A 17,325-nucleotide genomic window follows, 5' to 3' on the forward strand; every position below is an offset into this window, starting at 1 on the left:
TACTTTCCCTACAAAATAATTTATTCCAACACACAGCAACAGCAGAGACTCTATGTACAAGCACACTGACGCTCCTGACTACCCTCAACTAGGGGACCCTTTTCTTCCCCCTTGCCTTGCGGACCTCTTCTATCAAATCTTTCAGGTACTGGATCTCCTTGGCCAGGGAATCCGCCCTCTCTTTTAAAGCCTCATTCTTCTTTTCCAGCTCTTTGCACTCGCCAGTGAGGGCCTCCTGCTCCGCCCTCTTCTTCTGGCGGTACCTAGTGGCTGCTGTCTTGTTTTGCTCCATTTTTTTCAACTTCTTATCCAGTTTCTCACCCTTTACTTTTGCTTCTACCATCTTCTCTCCAGGAGGGTCGTAAGGTTTGGGGCGGGCAGAGCCACAGAGAACACCTGGAGATGGGAGGCTCCTATTTGGAGAGCCCCTGGTGGACGGGCTATGCTGAGGAGAGCCCAGATAGGACTCCGGGCTCATACAGATGCCACTATCATTATCTGAGGGGGTGTCTTCCTCCTTTATGCACGGAGGGATCATGGCAACATAAGCAGTGGTATCTGGTTTCCTATCTCCTTCAGTGATATCCACTTCACTGCCCAGCTCTAAACTAAAGGAATGATCTGGAGTGGAGGACAGGACCCCTGGGGAAAGGGGAAGAGGTTGCAAGAAGGTGAAGGGGGCAACCTGTTCGGGTTTTGTTAAACTTTCTGGGAGATGGCCAATTGGGTTCACCGTCTGGGGGGGCTCCTTGTTAGTCTCCTGGACTAGGGGGGCAAAGAGATCACACGTGTCATCCAACGTGGTCAAAAGGTCATCTGGCATGGTTTCCAGGTCATCTATACCCAAAAGGGCATCAAAGTCGAACTCCTTCAAATCCATTTTCTCCAACATCCAATCTGTCCCGGAGAAGGCATCCTCTGCAAAAGATTTGAATGACAGGGCCAAGTGAGTCAGATACAAAGATAACAGGCCCCTAACCCTAGATCCCACCCAGACGATGTGGTGGTGGCCCACTCACCCTTGCCGTTGTTGGAGGGACTGACCAACCCATCCACAGCCAGCCATTCGGAGGAGCCCGCCTTAGCCTTGTCGCTGGAGAACCCATGAGGTTTGAAGTGCTTGGCCACCTCCAGGTAGTCATCTAAGAGACCTAGGCTTTCTTCAGCCCCCAAACCCGACTGGTCGAAGGGGGACATCAAGTCCCCCACCAACACCTCGCTGCTCAGGAAGCTCATTTCGGTCATGTTGCGGTGCTTTGCTGGAATCGAGGAATGTGCTTAATTCGAAGATGTCTTTGTCGGTTACAGCAACGCTGCTGCTGAATGCCGTGAGAAGCCTGAATGGGAATCAGAAGCCAACTCCCATTAGAGGTTAGCTGGTCTGAGAATTTCATCTTTCCACTTACGAGGCGGGACTTCTCTAGACCAGCCATCTATAGAGTTGGCAACGGGGCAGTTGCATCCGCCCCTCCCCGCTGCGGCTCAGGTTCCACAAAATGGACGCTCACGGAGACCAGGCGATTCTTCCACCGGCCACCAAGAGGAAGGCGCTCCGTCCCCTCGTCCAAATACGGCCAGGGCGGCCGCGCCCCGCCCACCGCCCGCCCTTGACTCCCGCCCGCGCCGCCGCCCTGCCGCCGCCATCTTGGTTCCTGCCACGTTTCGCGGGGGGGAAAGCCGAGACCCCTGGGACCCTCGGGGGACTCGGGGTCCGAGGGCGGCAGGGCCCCTGTGGAAGCAGTCCTGGCACCCGAATGCGCCTTCCCGATCCCGGGCACGCGAGCATCTCGGGGACACCCAAGCAAAGACCACGCGTCCCGGGCGCTCGTAAAATCGCTTCCTCCTTGGCGGCACCGCCCCGGCCCCAAGCCGCACCCCACCAACCCAAAACCTGCGCCGGCCCAGGGAGCACAGCTGGACGACCCGCCCTGGTACTCACGCCATGGCTTAAGCCGCTGGGGGGGGGTGCCGCTGCAGAGCCTGGTGCTGCTGCCGCCGCTGCAAAAGCCAATGCTGCCGCAGGCACTGCTGCCCCTAATACGCCATGGTGGCCGTGGACCCTGCGGGCGGGGAGGAGGGAAGGTGCACACGTGCGAACCAAACTACATTTGTGGGCGGACGAAGTAAAAATGGCCGCAGCAGCCGCCCGCCGGCCCTTTATAGACTTCGTCTCTAAGGGGACGCAGCACAGACGCATCCTTCCGCCACGGCCACGTGACCATCTCTCCCGCCCGCTCGTTTCCCTCCCTTTGACGCCCCAACCGTTTATGCCCAGCGCGTAGCTGTGACGAGAAAAGGTGTTTGTTCTTACGACCTCACGAAACGAGACAGGTGCACTACTTTACTAGACTTCTATGATCAGAGTCCGTTCTTTCCTTCGCCGCCGGAGTGCGGAGTGATCTCGCAGACACGCCTCGCTTCCGGTGTCGGCGCGGTGGGCGGGGAGAGGTCGTTTTCCGGCGGAGAGTTTTTATTGTGAAGGCCGAGGACGCCAGGTTATCGCGCGAGCTGCTGGCGAAGAGCGCGCGTCAAGTTGATTGGCCCAGGCACGGTGAGTCATATATACATCGAGCTCTTATTGGCTCAGGGCCCCAGGTGGGCGGCTGCTGGGAGAGGGATCACGGGGTCCGCGTGGGAAGGGTCGGGGTCTCGGGTCTCTGCCAGTCCTCAGCCCGGCCAGCCTGCTGGCCAGCTACAATCGCACTGGCTCCTGCCCCCAGGAGACCTTAGCCTAGCGCACCCCATAGTGGCCTCAGGGCCCAGCCCCTGCGGTCGGGTCCCGCCGCCCTCAGTGGAGGTCCGCCACTGGCGGCCCCGCCGCCACTCCCAGCCTGCGCGTCCTTCGGTTGCGGGGGCTGATTTCTGGCCTGCGGAAACCGGGGGGTTACCTGTTCCAAGCCTGAGTTTTCCAGAGACGCCATTCATAGCCGACACGGTGTTGCTGCCCCCGGGAGGTTGAAGGGGTCTCGAGAGGGCGCCTCGAGCCTGCCCACCTACACCCAAAGGCCAGCTGAGTCTGCATGGCTCCGCCTAAACTCTGGAAAGGAGCCGGGAAGACGCGCCGTCCTGTCGCCCAACCTGGGTTTTCACAATTCTCATCCGGCTCAAGTGCGAGGCTGCCACAGAATAGCATCATAGGGGAACTTCTGGTGTCCGAAGATTGCGTTCCCTTAAGAACAGAATTTTCTTCGCTGCCATCTACCTGGGGTAGTTTCGATTCACTCCGGGTTCTGAACTCCCCGGCCTAACCCGCTTTTCAGTGGTCATGCCCATGGCCCTGGGAGGAGAGGCGCTTGGGAACCCACGGCCACTTGCTCGGGGTTGTGCTTTGGGAAGGGGGGCGTAGTCTGTTTTAATACAGGAAACCTCCGCATCGTCCTCAGCCCCCTCCAGTCAGGCCCTGTGAAGGTGGAAACTGAGTTTCCGCCTCCATTTCACCGGGCCACACAAGTATTTCTATGATCGCTGTGATACCAAACAACCAGAGAAGCACTGCTCTAAATAACCACAGGCCATCTGCTGCGCTCATTCAACCTCGCCCACAAGTCCTTTCCAATGGTAAACCGAGGCCCAATGGGATGAAGCTTCTTGCTCAAAGTCGCATAGCTCCCAGTGGAGGGAGTATAGGGTAGGAGTTAGAAGACAGATTTTGGGGAGCTCACCCAAAAGAATCCTGGCTGGGACATTTTGGCTAAGTGACTTACCCTCTTTGAGCCTCGGTTTCCTCATTTGTAAAATGAGACTACTGATGAGTATCCTTGCCCCATGAAGTGAAGTCATACATGTAAAGCACTTAGCATAGCACCTGGTACATGTAAGCACCCAATAATAGTTGCTATTGCTGCTACCCTTCATAGAACTCAGGTCACCTGACCCTGACCTGTGCCACTCTCCACATCCTCCTGCTGCCTCAAGGACTCTTAACTATTATTTAATGAGATGAAACCAACAACTTTTTTAAAACTTGTATACAGGTATACACAAGGCATACTGGATGCTGGAATAAAAGTATGGTTTTTCTTTCTCTTTGGGGAATCATGAGTGTTGAGATATACAGAATTGGTGCCAGGAGCAGTGGCTCCAGCCTGTAGTCCCACCTACTCAGGCAGAGGTGGGAGGATTGCTTGAGCCCAGGAATTCCAAGCTGCAGTGAGCTGTAATCACAACACTGCAACTCAGCCTGGGCAACAGGGCAAGACCCTGTCTTAATAATAATAAATACAGGAGTTGTCTAGCCTTTCCATGCAGAGGCAGTAAGAATCCCTGAGCCATTAGCCATGTCTTCCAAAGGCCGAACTAGGGACCCACAGGACGTGTTCTCCTTTTGCTATAGACAGTACCTCCTGACAGATGATGGTGCAAATGGTTGAGTATTAAAGTAACACTGCCCCAGTTTTGACACTGAAAAGGTCATGAAAGAATGACTCTCATGGCAGCCTGTCCCATCCATTCTTTTATAGAGACCTAGCTCAAACACTTCAAAGGTTACTCTAGCTGAAAATGGAGACCCAGTACCACTCCCACAGGAAGATGTTTCATGCAACACACACAAGTCAACACTGGTGGAAAGGAGACTTTTATTTTCTTCTTCCTATGCTATGGAAGGACATTGTGTTCCCCAGTTTTATTTCCTCCCGCAAGGAGAAAAAGGATAGCAGCTCTCTGGGTCTCAGGGCTAAGCTGCCTCTACTTATACAGACCTAACCAAGACAGTACAGAAAGACTGGTGACTGATTCCAAATCTACCAGCTAACACATCCACCACCACTGATGGGCAGGCAAGTGACTAGAAGGCAAGCTGTGGACTTGGCCTCAGGGACCAATAATTAAAGACTACAAGGTGATCCAAATGTAAAGGTAAACACTTAGTGTGCAGCTGACCATGGAACCCACATCTCTGGTATTCTGGCCACTTAAGAGTAAGTGGCATCTACAAGGGCTGGAGCCTCCCAGCCTGGTGCAGGGGTCAGCTCTATGCTAAGTCTCCTTGGCTTTGAGCTTCAGACAAAAGGGCAGAGTTCTAACAAATCCTCTGACAGCACAAGTTGTCAGCCAAGTCAGAGTCCCAAGGAAGTACCATGGCACAGAGCTCTGCACACTCGCAGTAGTCTGTATTTACAGAATCCCCCCTCGGGGCCTCTCCTGGGTCCTTCCATCCTGAAGCTGATTCCCCTTCAAGACTATCTGCACTCTCACCTTGAGTGGAGTGCAGGGAGCACCGTCGGCGAATGTGGAATATGGACAGGTGCGCCTCCACCGGCCGGGACCCAGGAGACCGTGGGCCTCTGCAATGCTTTCTTTAAACTGGAACTTCAACATTTATTTAAATAAAACTTTAAAACTCACAACCAAACATGTAAAGAAAAATACTGTCATCTTGAACTCATTTTTTAGGAAGGGCAACAGAAGAGAACCAAAATAAACTCTGGAATTTATTAGGTTTAAGATAATGAGTGCATTTTTTAAGTGTTAGGCGAAGTATAAGGTTTGCTAACCTTGATGGCACACACACAAAAATCTCTAGATGGAGAAGTAGAAGATGCTATTACTTCAGGCAAAAGTAAGAGTTACTGAACAGGAAGGCAGAGTAGCGGGGAAAATTACTCATCTTTTCCCAAAGATTTAAAAAAGGGGGCAGGTGCAGAATGTCTTCTTCTATCTAAAAATCTCAAAGCGAGTGCCTATGTTCCACATTTTATGAAGAGGAAGATGGCAGCAAAAAGAATGGCTTGCCCAGTCATGGTCAGCAAACCCACCAGGACCAAGGCTGAGAGTTCACACTGCTTCTAGTTCTGAGGACTTCTTAAGAGGTTCTTGCTTGTAAAATGACAAAGTTATGGTTTTGTCAAACAGTTAAAAGAGATGGTCTTTAAGAAGAATGATAAACTCATTTGCCTTCCTCAAGTGACAATTACACTAAAATAACTTGGAACTCTTAAAATCTTATCTTTTTTAAGCTCTCCTTCCAATTTTTATTTTTTAAAATTTTTTGAAACAGGGTCTCACTCTGTCACCCAGGCTGGAGTGCAGTGGTGTGATCTCAGCTCACTGCAACCTCCACTCTCCAGGTTTAAGTGATTCTCCTGCCTCAGCCTCCCAAGTACCTGGGATTACAGGCACCTGCTACCACGCCCAGCTTATTTTTATCTTTTTGGTAGAGATGAGGTTTCACCATGTCGGCCAGGCTGGTCTCAAACTCCTGACCTCAAGCGACCCACCCGCCTTAGCCTCCCAGTGCTGGGATTACAAGCGTGAGTCACTGTGCCCAGCCTCCTTCCAATGTTTTATGTGAAATTTGGTCAGAGATGCAAGGTTGGGAAAACTTAAAATTTTTTAATACTCATGGCAGGGAAACCAAATCCTTTATCTCAATGAAGAATAATCTATACTTTTGCAACACTCTATCAATCCTCTCCTCTCCCTTCCCTGTAATGGAAACCCAATGGGTACACTGGAACCCTCACTGTTAGGCTCTACCCCATACCTTCTAGATTCATCCAGGATGGTACTCAGGCATACAGATTTTTTTTTTTTTTAAACTCTCATTCGAGTCTTACCAACAGACAGGTAGATAAGCTCTCTCACGATTCTCAGCTTTATCGTTTTTTGTTCCCTCTTAATACTTTTATGCAAATGAAATTGAAACCACCATAAGAAATCCTTGTTAAGGGGAAAAGAGCCCTCTAAATATAGTCAAGGTTAGGCCTAGTTGTCAACTTCCTAATCTGTGACAAAACAGGGGCAGGAATCTCTACCCTAAATTGCTGCTGAGGTATCAATGCTAAAGAGTTATTTCCTGTTACTATCATTGGAAAGGAATGAGACAGCTGCAGAGAGCTTCACCAGAACCTCACTGATGGAGAGGTAGTCATCGAAAAAATAAGACAACTCGACGGGAGGAAAACAAAATACTGAATAGGCAGATGAGAAACAGAATTATCATCAGTCTTGCCACAAACAGGGAAAAACACAAACCAAGACGACACATGGACATGGTGGATTAAACATTCCTCCCCACCTTCAGGATACATTTACATTGCAATAAATACTGCAATCTCAGCAGCAGGAAACAATGAGGAACGTAAGAAATGCCTACCTCCTCCCCTCTGCCTTATCTGTGTGCTCTCTTCCTTGGTAGCACCAATCTCCCCAGGTGCTGGGTGAGAACAGGACAGGGGAAAGAGGTCTATGCATGCTCACTTGCCCTCTGGCCGTACCCCGAGCGCTCAGCAAACAGCCCTCTCACGTTCCTATGGCAGACACTGGAGGATGAAGGGCTGGCTGTTGGGTCTGTTCTTGCCTAAGGCCACATCCTAGAAAAGCAGGGCCTGTCTGGGGAGAAAACATGGCCACCAAACCCCAACTAGTGACCGGATTTTCCAACTGACATTCAGTTACCTGTCTACCTCCCTCATCCTCAACTGATGGCTAAGGCTGCATTCCTTCAAGGCCTTGTCCTGATTGGCAATAAAATAAGGAAAAGGGGTGAAAACCAGCATTCATGATGAGGTGGTGTCCTGGCAGCCCCCATCCTTGTCTGTCTGACCCCTGCAGCCACAGATGAGGAGCAGACACTGGGCACACAAACCCTCCACTAGGCCCTTAACCAGCTCTGGTTCCCTACTCTGCACTTCTGCTGATAGCCACCCAGAAATTCAATCTGCAAATAACTTAGAATCCAGCTTGTCCTGTGGGGATCACTAACAGTGTTTCCGTGAGAGCCGTTCTCAGCATTTAGGAATGGGTCAGGAGATGGCGGGGAGGGCGGATCTACTCCAGGAACCGGGGTCAAGGCCAGCTCTCCTACCAGCCTCACTCCCAGAAACCCTAAATACTGTCCCAGCACTCACTCTGTACAGTTCAGCTTTGAAACATGCTATCACAGCTCTTCAGTGGCATTCAACTAAAAGGCAACATCTTAATTAGGCAGATATGCTCCAGGGACAAGAGCAAAACAGAAGGCATGAACAAGAGAGGAAAAAATAGAAAAGACACTGAATAGGAACAGGCAAACAGGCAAGGCAGACCAGACAGAGGCAGCAAACATGGGCTGAAATGCAAAACAAATGGTCCATCAGCTCAGGCCAGCACACCACCTTCTCAATTCATTCCAGAAAAATTAGCCTGGAGCCAGGGGGAGCAGGGAGCACAGTGATTGGTAACAAAAATAGGAAGAGTTGGGTAAGAAAATAGGAGACGGAAGAGATGTCATTCTAATCAGCATGAAGTGACCAGGTTGATGATCAGCAAGACAGCAGGCACCAGGAACCCTGTGAGGCACCAACTACGTAGCCAAGTGTATCTAACGGAGAATCCAGGGCCTGACCACCAACACCCGCTTTGGCCTTCACCTGCCCTACGTCTGCAGCAGCACCTCTGGCTCGGACAATGAGCAATACAGAGTGTATCCTAATTCGTCTATTTCTTCAGGGGTGAGCTCTGCAAATAAGTTCACCTTGGGGTTTAGAGCACTGGGCAGGATTCCAGCCTCTAAGTAGCTGATAAGTCCCCTCAGGGCCTGCAGGAAACGGTCGGCCAGCATATCTGGAGACCAGTCAGCCTCCTCCTGGGCCAAGAGGAGGATGACATTGGTTAGCTGGCTGGCAGTGAGGTGGCCCAGAGACGGGGTGGACTTGCATATGGCCTTGAGGATCTTGAGGCACAGAGATCGGCAGCCCGAGTCAGCCTGGTCCAGAGCCCGCAGGCGTGCCGTCTCTGCGGGACGCAGGCTCAGCCGCCACAGGTTGTCATACTGGGCTAGCCGGTGTGGTTTGGCCACCAAGACTGTGTCACCGAGGGTCACTGATGGCAGGAAGTCAATGAACAGATGTTTGTCACGCTCGTACTGTACCTCCAGTGTGAGGGCCTCTGGGGGTGGCGCCGGGCGGATCACATAGTCCAAGAGGGACCCTATGGCTGGCCAATTGATGGAGCCAGCCACCACCTTCTCAAATGTATCTGCGACTGTCTTTGGGGAGAGGTAGCCCCCTACTACACAGCGGTCCCAGTAACTGCTCCCACGAGGAAAGTACTCTGGATTCTCACGACGAACCAGGAAGAAGCCAGGAACATTCATGATGGTGTCTTCACCAGGAATACACGACCACAGGTTCTGCTCCAGCACAAGGGGCACAATCAGCTGGATGTGGTCAGCTGCCACCACCTGTCAGAGCAGAATTTAAAACGTTTGGAGGGTTTACTCTGTTCAAAAGACACGCTTCCTCCAACACGGTTCCCACCATCTTACATTTCCCCAGCAAGAATAGGAACTCTAGGCCAGGCGCGGTGGCTCACGCCTGTAATCCCTGCACTGTGGGAGGCCGAGGCGGCCAGCTCACTTGAGGTCAGGAGTTTAAGACCAGCCTAGCCAACATGGTGAAACCCCATTTCTACTAAAAATACAAAAAAATTAGCCAGGCATGGTGGCGGGTGCCTGTAGTCCCAGCTACTCGGGAGGCTGAGGCAGGAGAATTGCTTGAACACAGGAGGCAGAGGTTGCAGTGAGCCAAGATCGTGCCACTGTACTCCAGCCTGGGCGACAGAACAAGACTCCATCTCAAAAAAAAAAAAAAAAAAAGAATTATTTCATGTCACCATATCAATCTACACAGACTGAGAAAACTACAAAGGAGAGATGGATACAAGAACATAGGAAGGAGGAAGCCTCTTATAGCTTCTTAAAAGTTGTAAGTGGGACTAAAACATGAGAAAGGATTAAAGACACAAGAATTTCGAAAAAATAACATGCCAGGCGTGGTGGCTCACACCTGTAATCCCAGCATTTTGGGAGACCAAGGTGGGTGGATCACCTGAGGTCAGGAGTTCGAGACCAGCCTGGCCAACATGGCAAAACCCTGTCTCTACTAAAAATACAAAAAAATTAGCCGGGAGTGATGGCACACACCTGTAATCCCAGTTACTCAGAAGGCTGAGGCAGGAGAATCGCTTGAACTCAGGAGGTGGAGCTTGCAGTGAGTCGCGATCACGCCACTGCCCCACTCCAGCCTGGGCGACAGAGCGAGACTCCGTCTCAAAAACAAAACAAAACAAAACAAAAAAAGAATAACAAGTATGGCTCTCCAAATGCTGCTGCAATACACAGGATTCGGAAGCTGTAAGACCTCAGTCTTTCTAGCAAGCCTGGACACTGACTTGTGCCAACAACATTACTGTGCTTAGCACCCAAACCCCACCCACCATGAGAACCACCTTGTTACCTGCAGGTCATCATAGAGGCTGCCACTCAAGTACATGTCCCGAAGCGGCATGTCAGGCAACTTGGCCCGCAGGAAGCTCCGGAGCTCGGCACATATGTCCACAGCAGCTTGCTTGGCCCGAGCCTGCTCTCCAGCAGGGATGGCTGCCCGGTTCCGGTAGTAAGTAAGAAGTTTCTCCTGCAGGGACATGCGGAGTCGTGACTTCTTCAAGTCTACCTGGCCCTTCCTGGCCACTGGCTTGGGCCGGGGCGGGCAGAATGTATCTGCCAAGGCAAGAGAGAGAGGCACGTGAGCTCTGCCCATGCCTGCTCAGTCCACAGCTGCCTCAGCCCCAGAAAGAAGGGCCTGGCATGGAGGGCAAGTGCTGGCACAGTGCCTGGCACAGATGTGCTCAGGAAACATCTGTTGAGTGCAGGAGTGGTACTGAAAGTCCAGAGAGGTCCCAGGAGGGGCAGCAGCCCTTCTCACCTGTGTCGAAGGCAGAGGAGTCTGTGGGAAGGGTCTGCAGGGACCGGCTCAGGCCCGTCTTCATGTCCCTGTTCAGCAGTCGGGGGGAGCCCATCCAGTTTGGTTCTTCCCAGCTCCTTTTCCCTGAATGGCTCAGGCGGGTGGGGCTGGTAGGGGCACTGATCGCCCGATCGTACATCTGAAATAGCAGAGAGGACACAGGACATAAACCTGCCCTCTTTCCCTATTTCCTTCCAATTTACTTCCTCTCCAGAAGCTCTGTCCTAGTAAGTTCAACTACTATCTTTTAGTAATTTTGTTTTTATTCTAGATTATAGAATACTTTGCTCCATGCAGAAAATCTCAGGGAAGACTAAATAAGACATAGATAATCCATATGTCATAACCCAAAGAAATCTGTCTGTAATATCTAGTATGTTTCTTTCTAGATGCATGTAATGAGGACCACTCTATACGTACTTTTGAAACCTGTTTTTTTCACTTAACATCATTGCGATCATTTCCTCCTATTACTAGAATGCTTCGACATTTTCTTTCTATAAAATATTACATGTTATGACCATACCACTACATCCCACCCCTAACCCTGGCTGCATGCACTTACCCGCTTAACTGCCAGCGTGGCGATGCCCAGCATGGCCGCTCCACCCACCCCCAGCACCAGCCGGGCATTGGAGAGCACAAAGTCAATGGCCGTGCCAATGCCATTGTCATCCTTCTTGCCTTTGCGCTCACCAGCGCCTGCCATTGCTCATCTGAGAATGAAGATAGAACATGGCCATAAGTACTGGGACCCCAAGAACCTCCCTCCCCCAACAAGCCAAATCCCAACAAGTACAGGGTACTCTGTGAGTTCCAGCAACCCAAATCCTCTTGCCTCCAGCACTGTATGCTTTAGGGTCTAGAAGGAGCTACAATGTCCCATGATAGATCAGGATGCAAGGAGAAGGGACGGATCCTGGGTACTGTAGGAAAACCTTCCCCAAGCTAGTGAGATTAAGAAAGCATTAAGCTCAATGTCAATCCTTTTTCATATTACAATGAAGTACCCCACATGCAAAACAACCCTCTCTCTACTCCTTCCCAATGTGGTAACGCAGGTCTCTCTACCCCTTCCCAATGTGATAACGCAGGTCTCTCTACCCCTTCCCAATGTGATAACGCAGGTCTCTCTACCCCTTCACAATGTGATAACGCAGGTCTCTCTACCCCTTCCCAATGTGATAACGCAGGTCTCTCTACCCCTTCCCAATGTGATAACGCAGGTCTCTCTACCCCTTCACAATGTGATAACGCAGGTCTCTCTACCCCTTCACAGGGGTGATAACACAGGTCCCCATCTCTTAAAAATAAAAACAAAAAACAAAATGGGCCGGGCATGGTGGCTCACACCTGTAATCCCAGCACTGTGGGAGGCCGAGGTGAACGGATCACCTGAGGTCAGGAGTTCAAGACAAGCCTAGTCAACATGGAGAAACCCCGTCACTACTAAAAATACAAAATTAGCTGGATGTGATGGCGCACTCCTGTAATCACAGCTTCTCAGGAGGCCGAGGTAGGAGAATCCCTTGAACCTGGAAGGCGGAGTTGCAGTAAGCCAAGATCACACTATTGCACTCTAGCCTGGGCAACAAGAGCGAAACTCCACCTCAAAAACAAAAACAAAATGACACAGTCATCTCCGGAACTCAGGACTCCCCACTCCTTGTATGATGCTTTTTCTACTGTACCATGCTCACCCTTACCCAAACCAAATCGGCCCTTATTCTATCTACTTTCTGCAAACCAAACACCAAACAACATGTACCAAACACCCTGCACATGGAACTGGAACTACACATCCATATGTGAGAAAGGTCCCTCCATGGACCCTCCTACTTGACAAATGCTGTGTTTCTTGAGAAAAGTGGGCAGCAGGGACTATAAAAGCTTAGGTGAGACTGGTATCCTGGGAGATAAAAACACAAAGGACACTGCAGACTTGACTGCTAACTGGAAAACAAAACACCCATCTGCTCGATTACACTTGGAAGAGGAACTAAAAATGTGGTCACCTGAAAGGAGTACTTGGGCACCACAGCGAAGAGGCTGGCCTCCAGTGCAGTGCTCAGGCCAGTGCTGCTCCTGGCTGGAGGGGAGTCTTCCTGACTGCAGCAGCAGCAGTCCCCAGATAAGCCCATTCCCGTGGAGTTAGAACCCTGGGCCTGAGCCGGGTCAAGGATGACAGCGTGGTTCAGATTGGAATACCTGCCACTCTCCTCTATAATATCCCATGTCCTTCACACCAGGAATGACATAAGGGAAACCAAAGTCGGATACCATTTAGTGTCCCAGAATGGGAGGATATCAAGAGACAGGATCCGCTGGGCACGGTGGCTCACACCTGTAATCCTAGCACTTTGGGAGGCCAAGGCGGGTGGATCACAAGGTCAGAAGTTCGAGACCAGCCTGGCCAACATAGTGAAACCCCGTCTCTACCAAAAATACAAAAAATTAGCCGGGCATGGTGGCCGAGGCAGGAGAATCGCCATTGCACTCCAGCCTGTGCGACAGAGCAGGACTCTGTCTCGAGGAAAAAAAAAAGGATCACTAAGGATTATCTTCCATGTAAAATAACATTCCTTCTAATACCATGTTACAACTGGGTATTGCCAGCTTCCGCATATTATGCTCCTGCCTCTACCTCCCTGAAAAACAAAGAAATATTTCTGACTCTATTATTCCAGCAATTGAGTTAACTAACAGTCACTGTCAAGCCCAAAAATATTTTTCCCCTAACTAGAGGTCACACCTTGGGGGTACTTTCCTTTTCTGTACCATTTACAGTCAACAGACGCTTCAGGTTTAGGGACATGAGAGACTATCTGGCCAAACCAAGTACATTCTTACCTCAAATGTACACAGCAAGGCCAGGGAGAAGAGTTAACGTTTGTATTTACAGGTGGAGTCAGGGAAGAGCACCAGACACCCTCCCTCCAGACAGTGAGACACTGAGACAGAGACGAGCCATACCGAACTTAGCAGAGCAGAGCAGCCCAATCAGGAAAGAAGCAGAACATTACACATTTCCCCACACGTAACAATGTCTCTTGTTTTAACTCTTTACTGAAATATTTACAATAGGGAGAGCCACTGGACACAAGGGCCGTCTAAATGATCCTTCAGTGTGATGCAGCAAGGCCAGAAGGGCACCTCCTCGCTCCGGGCAGAAGCAGCCTCCCTGGACCATTTTAGTCCTTGGTGCCCCTCTGATGACTGCAAGGTGGTGCTACAGATGACAAAACAGAGCGTGGGTTTTAGAGTCAGAAATCCTGAGATATAGAACTTGCCTTAAGCCCTGACTTACTAGCTGGGTGACCTCAAATGAGTTACTTAACACCTCAGCTACGAAAAGGGGATAATGGTCCCTGCATGGGACCAAATCACAGGGTTGTAGTGAGGAAATACCACCCACTGCAATACTGTATGTGAACGGTATAAACTGTATTGCAGTGGATGGTCTATAAACTGTAAAAGTGCTCCACAAATGAGTTATCATCTAGTCTTTTAAGATTTCCATCCACAGGACAAAGGTCAGCTTCCAGAATTCAGTCAGCAACCCAGACTGTCCTCTGAGTGATATTTCACCTTTTGAGACTGCTCTAAAACGGCCTTTAAAATTTGCAGTGATACCGTCTTGAGTATCACTATTTTTTAGATCAAAACTATTTTTTCTTTCTTTCTTTTTTTTTTTTTTGAGACTGAGTATCGCTCTGTCACCCAGGCTGGAGTGTAGTGGGGCGATCCCGGCTCACTGCAACCTCCGCCTCCTGGGTTCAAGCAGTTCTCCTGCTTCAGCCTCCCTAGTAGCTGGGATTACAGGCATGTGCCACCACACCCTGCTAATTTTTTGTATTTTTAGTAGAGCGGGGGTTTCACCATGTTAGCCAGGCTGGTCTCGAACTCCTGACCTCAGGTGATCCACCCACCTCAGCCTCCCAAAGTGTTGGGATTACAGGCGTGAGCCACCAGCTAAGATCAAAACTATTAAGTTGGGCCAGCTTGTTAAAGCCTTTTCCGCCAGACGCAGTGCCTCACACCTGTAATCCCAACACTTTGGAAGGCCAAGGTGGGCGGATCATGAGATCAGGAGATCAAGACCATCCTGGCTAACAGGTGAAACCCTGTCTCTACCAAAAATACAAAACATTAGCTGGATGTGGTGGTGGGCGCTTGTAGTCCCAGCTACTCGGGAGGCTGAGGCAGGAGAATCACTTGAACCTGCGAGGCGGAGGTTGCAGCGAGCCAAGACTGCACTGCACCCACTGTACTACAGCCTGGGCGACAGAGCAAGACTCCGTTTCAAAAAAAAAAAAAAGAAAAGGCTTTTCCTGCTGTAGTGCAATATACACCCCCCACCCACCATCCAAGGACCAACTGACCTGAAATAGAAGAGAGCGTCCACAAGCTCAACAGACAGACATGGACCTTACTTGAAGAGTTAATTCAACTTGTTCCAGTTTAAACTGCTTCTCCACGACACATTCTCCACTCGGGTTCTGCTACATAACCTTACAGCCTACTAGCAGGTAAGAACTGCACCTCCAATCAGGACTGTCATGAAGGAACTCCATTGTTTAATGGGTATAGAGTTTCAGATGTGCCAGATGAAAAAAGTTCTGGGGCTCTGTTACACAACAATGTGAACATACTTACTGCTCCTGAACTGTATACTTTAAAATGGTTAAGATGGTTAAAATAAAAAACAAAAAAGGAACACAGACCTGGTGGGCAGAACTAGGGATAGAGAATTTGAGCTCTGCCAACATTGCAGGCAAGTTATTTAACCTGTCTCCCTAGATACAAAAATGGGAACAGAAATGCTCATTACCCTAATAAAGTAAGGATGATGAATAATGGAGGCCTTGTGGCTTCCTAGGATGACAGCAAAGAATTGTTAAAGTTCCAACTTATTTTAATTGAAAAAGCCATAGGCCTTTTTATAAACCTATCTTGCTTGAGTACGTACGAGACTAGGTAACATATACTGAGTGTGCATTATGTGCTGGGAATTTTACACTTATTATTAATTCCCTCAATCCTCACAACAACAATCCCATGAGATCAGTAATATTATTCCAAATTTACAGGATGAAGAAACTGAGTAGTTTCTGTAACCGACTCAAGGTCACTGTGTCAGTAAATTACATGGCCAAGATTTGAACCCTGAGCTCAAGCTGGTGGGGAGAACTAATCTACAGGGGTCCTAGGTACTTGCTCCCCACCTTGTTCCCATCTCCACTCCATTAACCCCCGACCATATGCTTCTGGGGGACACCTGGGCTTATTCACTGCTGCATCCCCAGGGTGTGCAGTGTTTGATGCATACTAAGTATCTCCTGTGAGAATGAAGTATTAACCCTACAGCGTTTTGTTTCTTGGTTTTTTTGAGGGGGTGGTGATAGCAGCGTGTAGCCCAACTCGCAGCCAAAATATATTAGGAACACAAAGATTTCAAGGAACGCCCTAATGCCCTCCCAGATCTGCTAGCCAACCCTCCCTGTGCACAGAGGCTCCCATAGGCATCACCCCACCCCGGCCCTGTACTGCCAAAGGCAGGTGTGCCAATCCTAAGTGGCTGAGAAGAACCAAAAGCCATTATGTAAGGCTCCTCCTCCAGCTTTCCCTCCTCCAGTTAAAAGCAGCACCCTCCACCCAGCTGGCAGGCCTTACACCCAGTTACCCAGTTACTCTTCATCTTTCTCTCTCCTCCTCCTCCTGCCTCAGCCAACTGATCACCAAGTCCCACTGCTGTACACACTGTGTTTATATGCGGCCACCCCCACCCCTCAGTCCCTCAATCTCATCCGGCTACATCCACTACCTCTAGTATCTCTCATCAATTTATTCTTCACACTGCCACTGGTACGCTCCCTCTACGATACAAATGTGGCTATGTCATTTCTCTGCTTACAGAGCTGTGATGGTCCCCGCATAATAAGATATACATTACCATCTCAACTTGGAGTCAATGTCCTTCCAGATCTGGCCCAGCCTCAACTCTGGCTATCTGCCTTACAGAGGTACCATTCTGGCCACACCAGACTTAAGTTTCCAGACTACAAAGTGCAGTTTCTGGACAGGCAGAGCTGTTTGCCCCTATAATCCCAATGCTTTGGGAGGCAAGGATGGGAGGATCGCTTGAGGCTAAGAGTTTGAGAGCAGCCTGGGCAACATAGCAAGACTATCTCTACAAAAAAAATTAAAATAAAAAATTAGCTGGGCACATTGGTACATGCCTGGCGTCCCAGCTACTCAGGAGGCTGAAAAGGGAAGACTGCTTGAGGCCAGGCATTCAAGGTTCCCGAGAGCTATGATCATGCCACCGTACTGCAGCTTGGGCGAGAGTGAGACCTTGTCTCTTTAAAAAAAAAAAAATTGCAGTTCCCACTTCCCTGCCCCGCTGCTGATAAGCCTCTATTTCTCATTTGAGGCAGACCTCAAATGTCCTTTTTTTTTTTTTCCAAGACGGAGTCTTGCTCAGTTGCCCAGGCTGGAGTGCGGTGGCGCGATCTGGGTTCACTGCAAGCTCCGCCTCCCGGGTTCACGCCATTCTCCTGCCTCAGCCTCCCGAGTCGCTGGGACTACAGGTGCCCGCCAC

At 50.1% G+C, this 17,325-nt stretch overlaps 2 protein-coding genes across 9 annotated transcripts in view; both read right to left on the reverse strand.

The window, feature by feature from the left end:
* The window catches only part of ATF4 (activating transcription factor 4), a 24,036-nt gene continuing 6,711 nt past the window's right edge, over nt 1–17,325 (reverse strand). Inside the window, exons 1-4 of one of the 7 annotated variants that reach the window (XM_011978827.1) lie at nt 1,940–2,132; nt 1,216–1,337; nt 1,020–1,128; nt 1–918 (exon numbers count right to left, since the gene is read on the reverse strand). In XM_011978827.1, the coding sequence (XP_011834217.1) occupies nt 89–918; nt 1,020–1,128; nt 1,216–1,245 (969 nt within the window). In that variant the 5' untranslated portion in view covers nt 1,246–1,337; nt 1,940–2,132 and the 3' untranslated portion in view covers nt 1–88. Of the gene's footprint in view, nt 919–1,019; nt 1,338–1,935; nt 2,133–17,325 lie in introns of those variants that run through there. The other 6 variants (XM_011978822.1, XM_011978828.1, XM_011978823.1 and 3 more) reach the window with 6 other exon arrangements.
* Nucleotides 4,560–17,325, reverse strand: part of MIEF1 (mitochondrial elongation factor 1) — a 15,653-nt gene continuing 2,887 nt past the window's right edge. Inside the window, exons 3-7 of one of the 2 annotated variants that reach the window (XM_011978820.1) lie at nt 11,290–11,440; nt 10,686–10,863; nt 10,218–10,480; nt 8,456–9,163; nt 4,560–7,457 (exon numbers count right to left, since the gene is read on the reverse strand). In XM_011978820.1, the coding sequence (XP_011834210.1) occupies nt 7,395–7,457; nt 8,456–9,163; nt 10,218–10,480; nt 10,686–10,863; nt 11,290–11,433 (1,356 nt within the window). In that variant the 5' untranslated portion in view covers nt 11,434–11,440 and the 3' untranslated portion in view covers nt 4,560–7,394. Of the gene's footprint in view, nt 9,164–10,217; nt 10,481–10,685; nt 10,864–11,289; nt 11,441–17,325 lie in introns of both variants that reach the window. The other variant, XM_011978819.1, reaches the window with a different exon arrangement.

The sequence above is a fragment of the Mandrillus leucophaeus genome, unplaced genomic scaffold, assembly GCF_000951045.1.
Source record: "Mandrillus leucophaeus isolate KB7577 unplaced genomic scaffold, Mleu.le_1.0 Scaffold2, whole genome shotgun sequence".
Classification (NCBI taxonomy): domain Eukaryota; kingdom Metazoa; phylum Chordata; class Mammalia; order Primates; family Cercopithecidae; genus Mandrillus; species Mandrillus leucophaeus.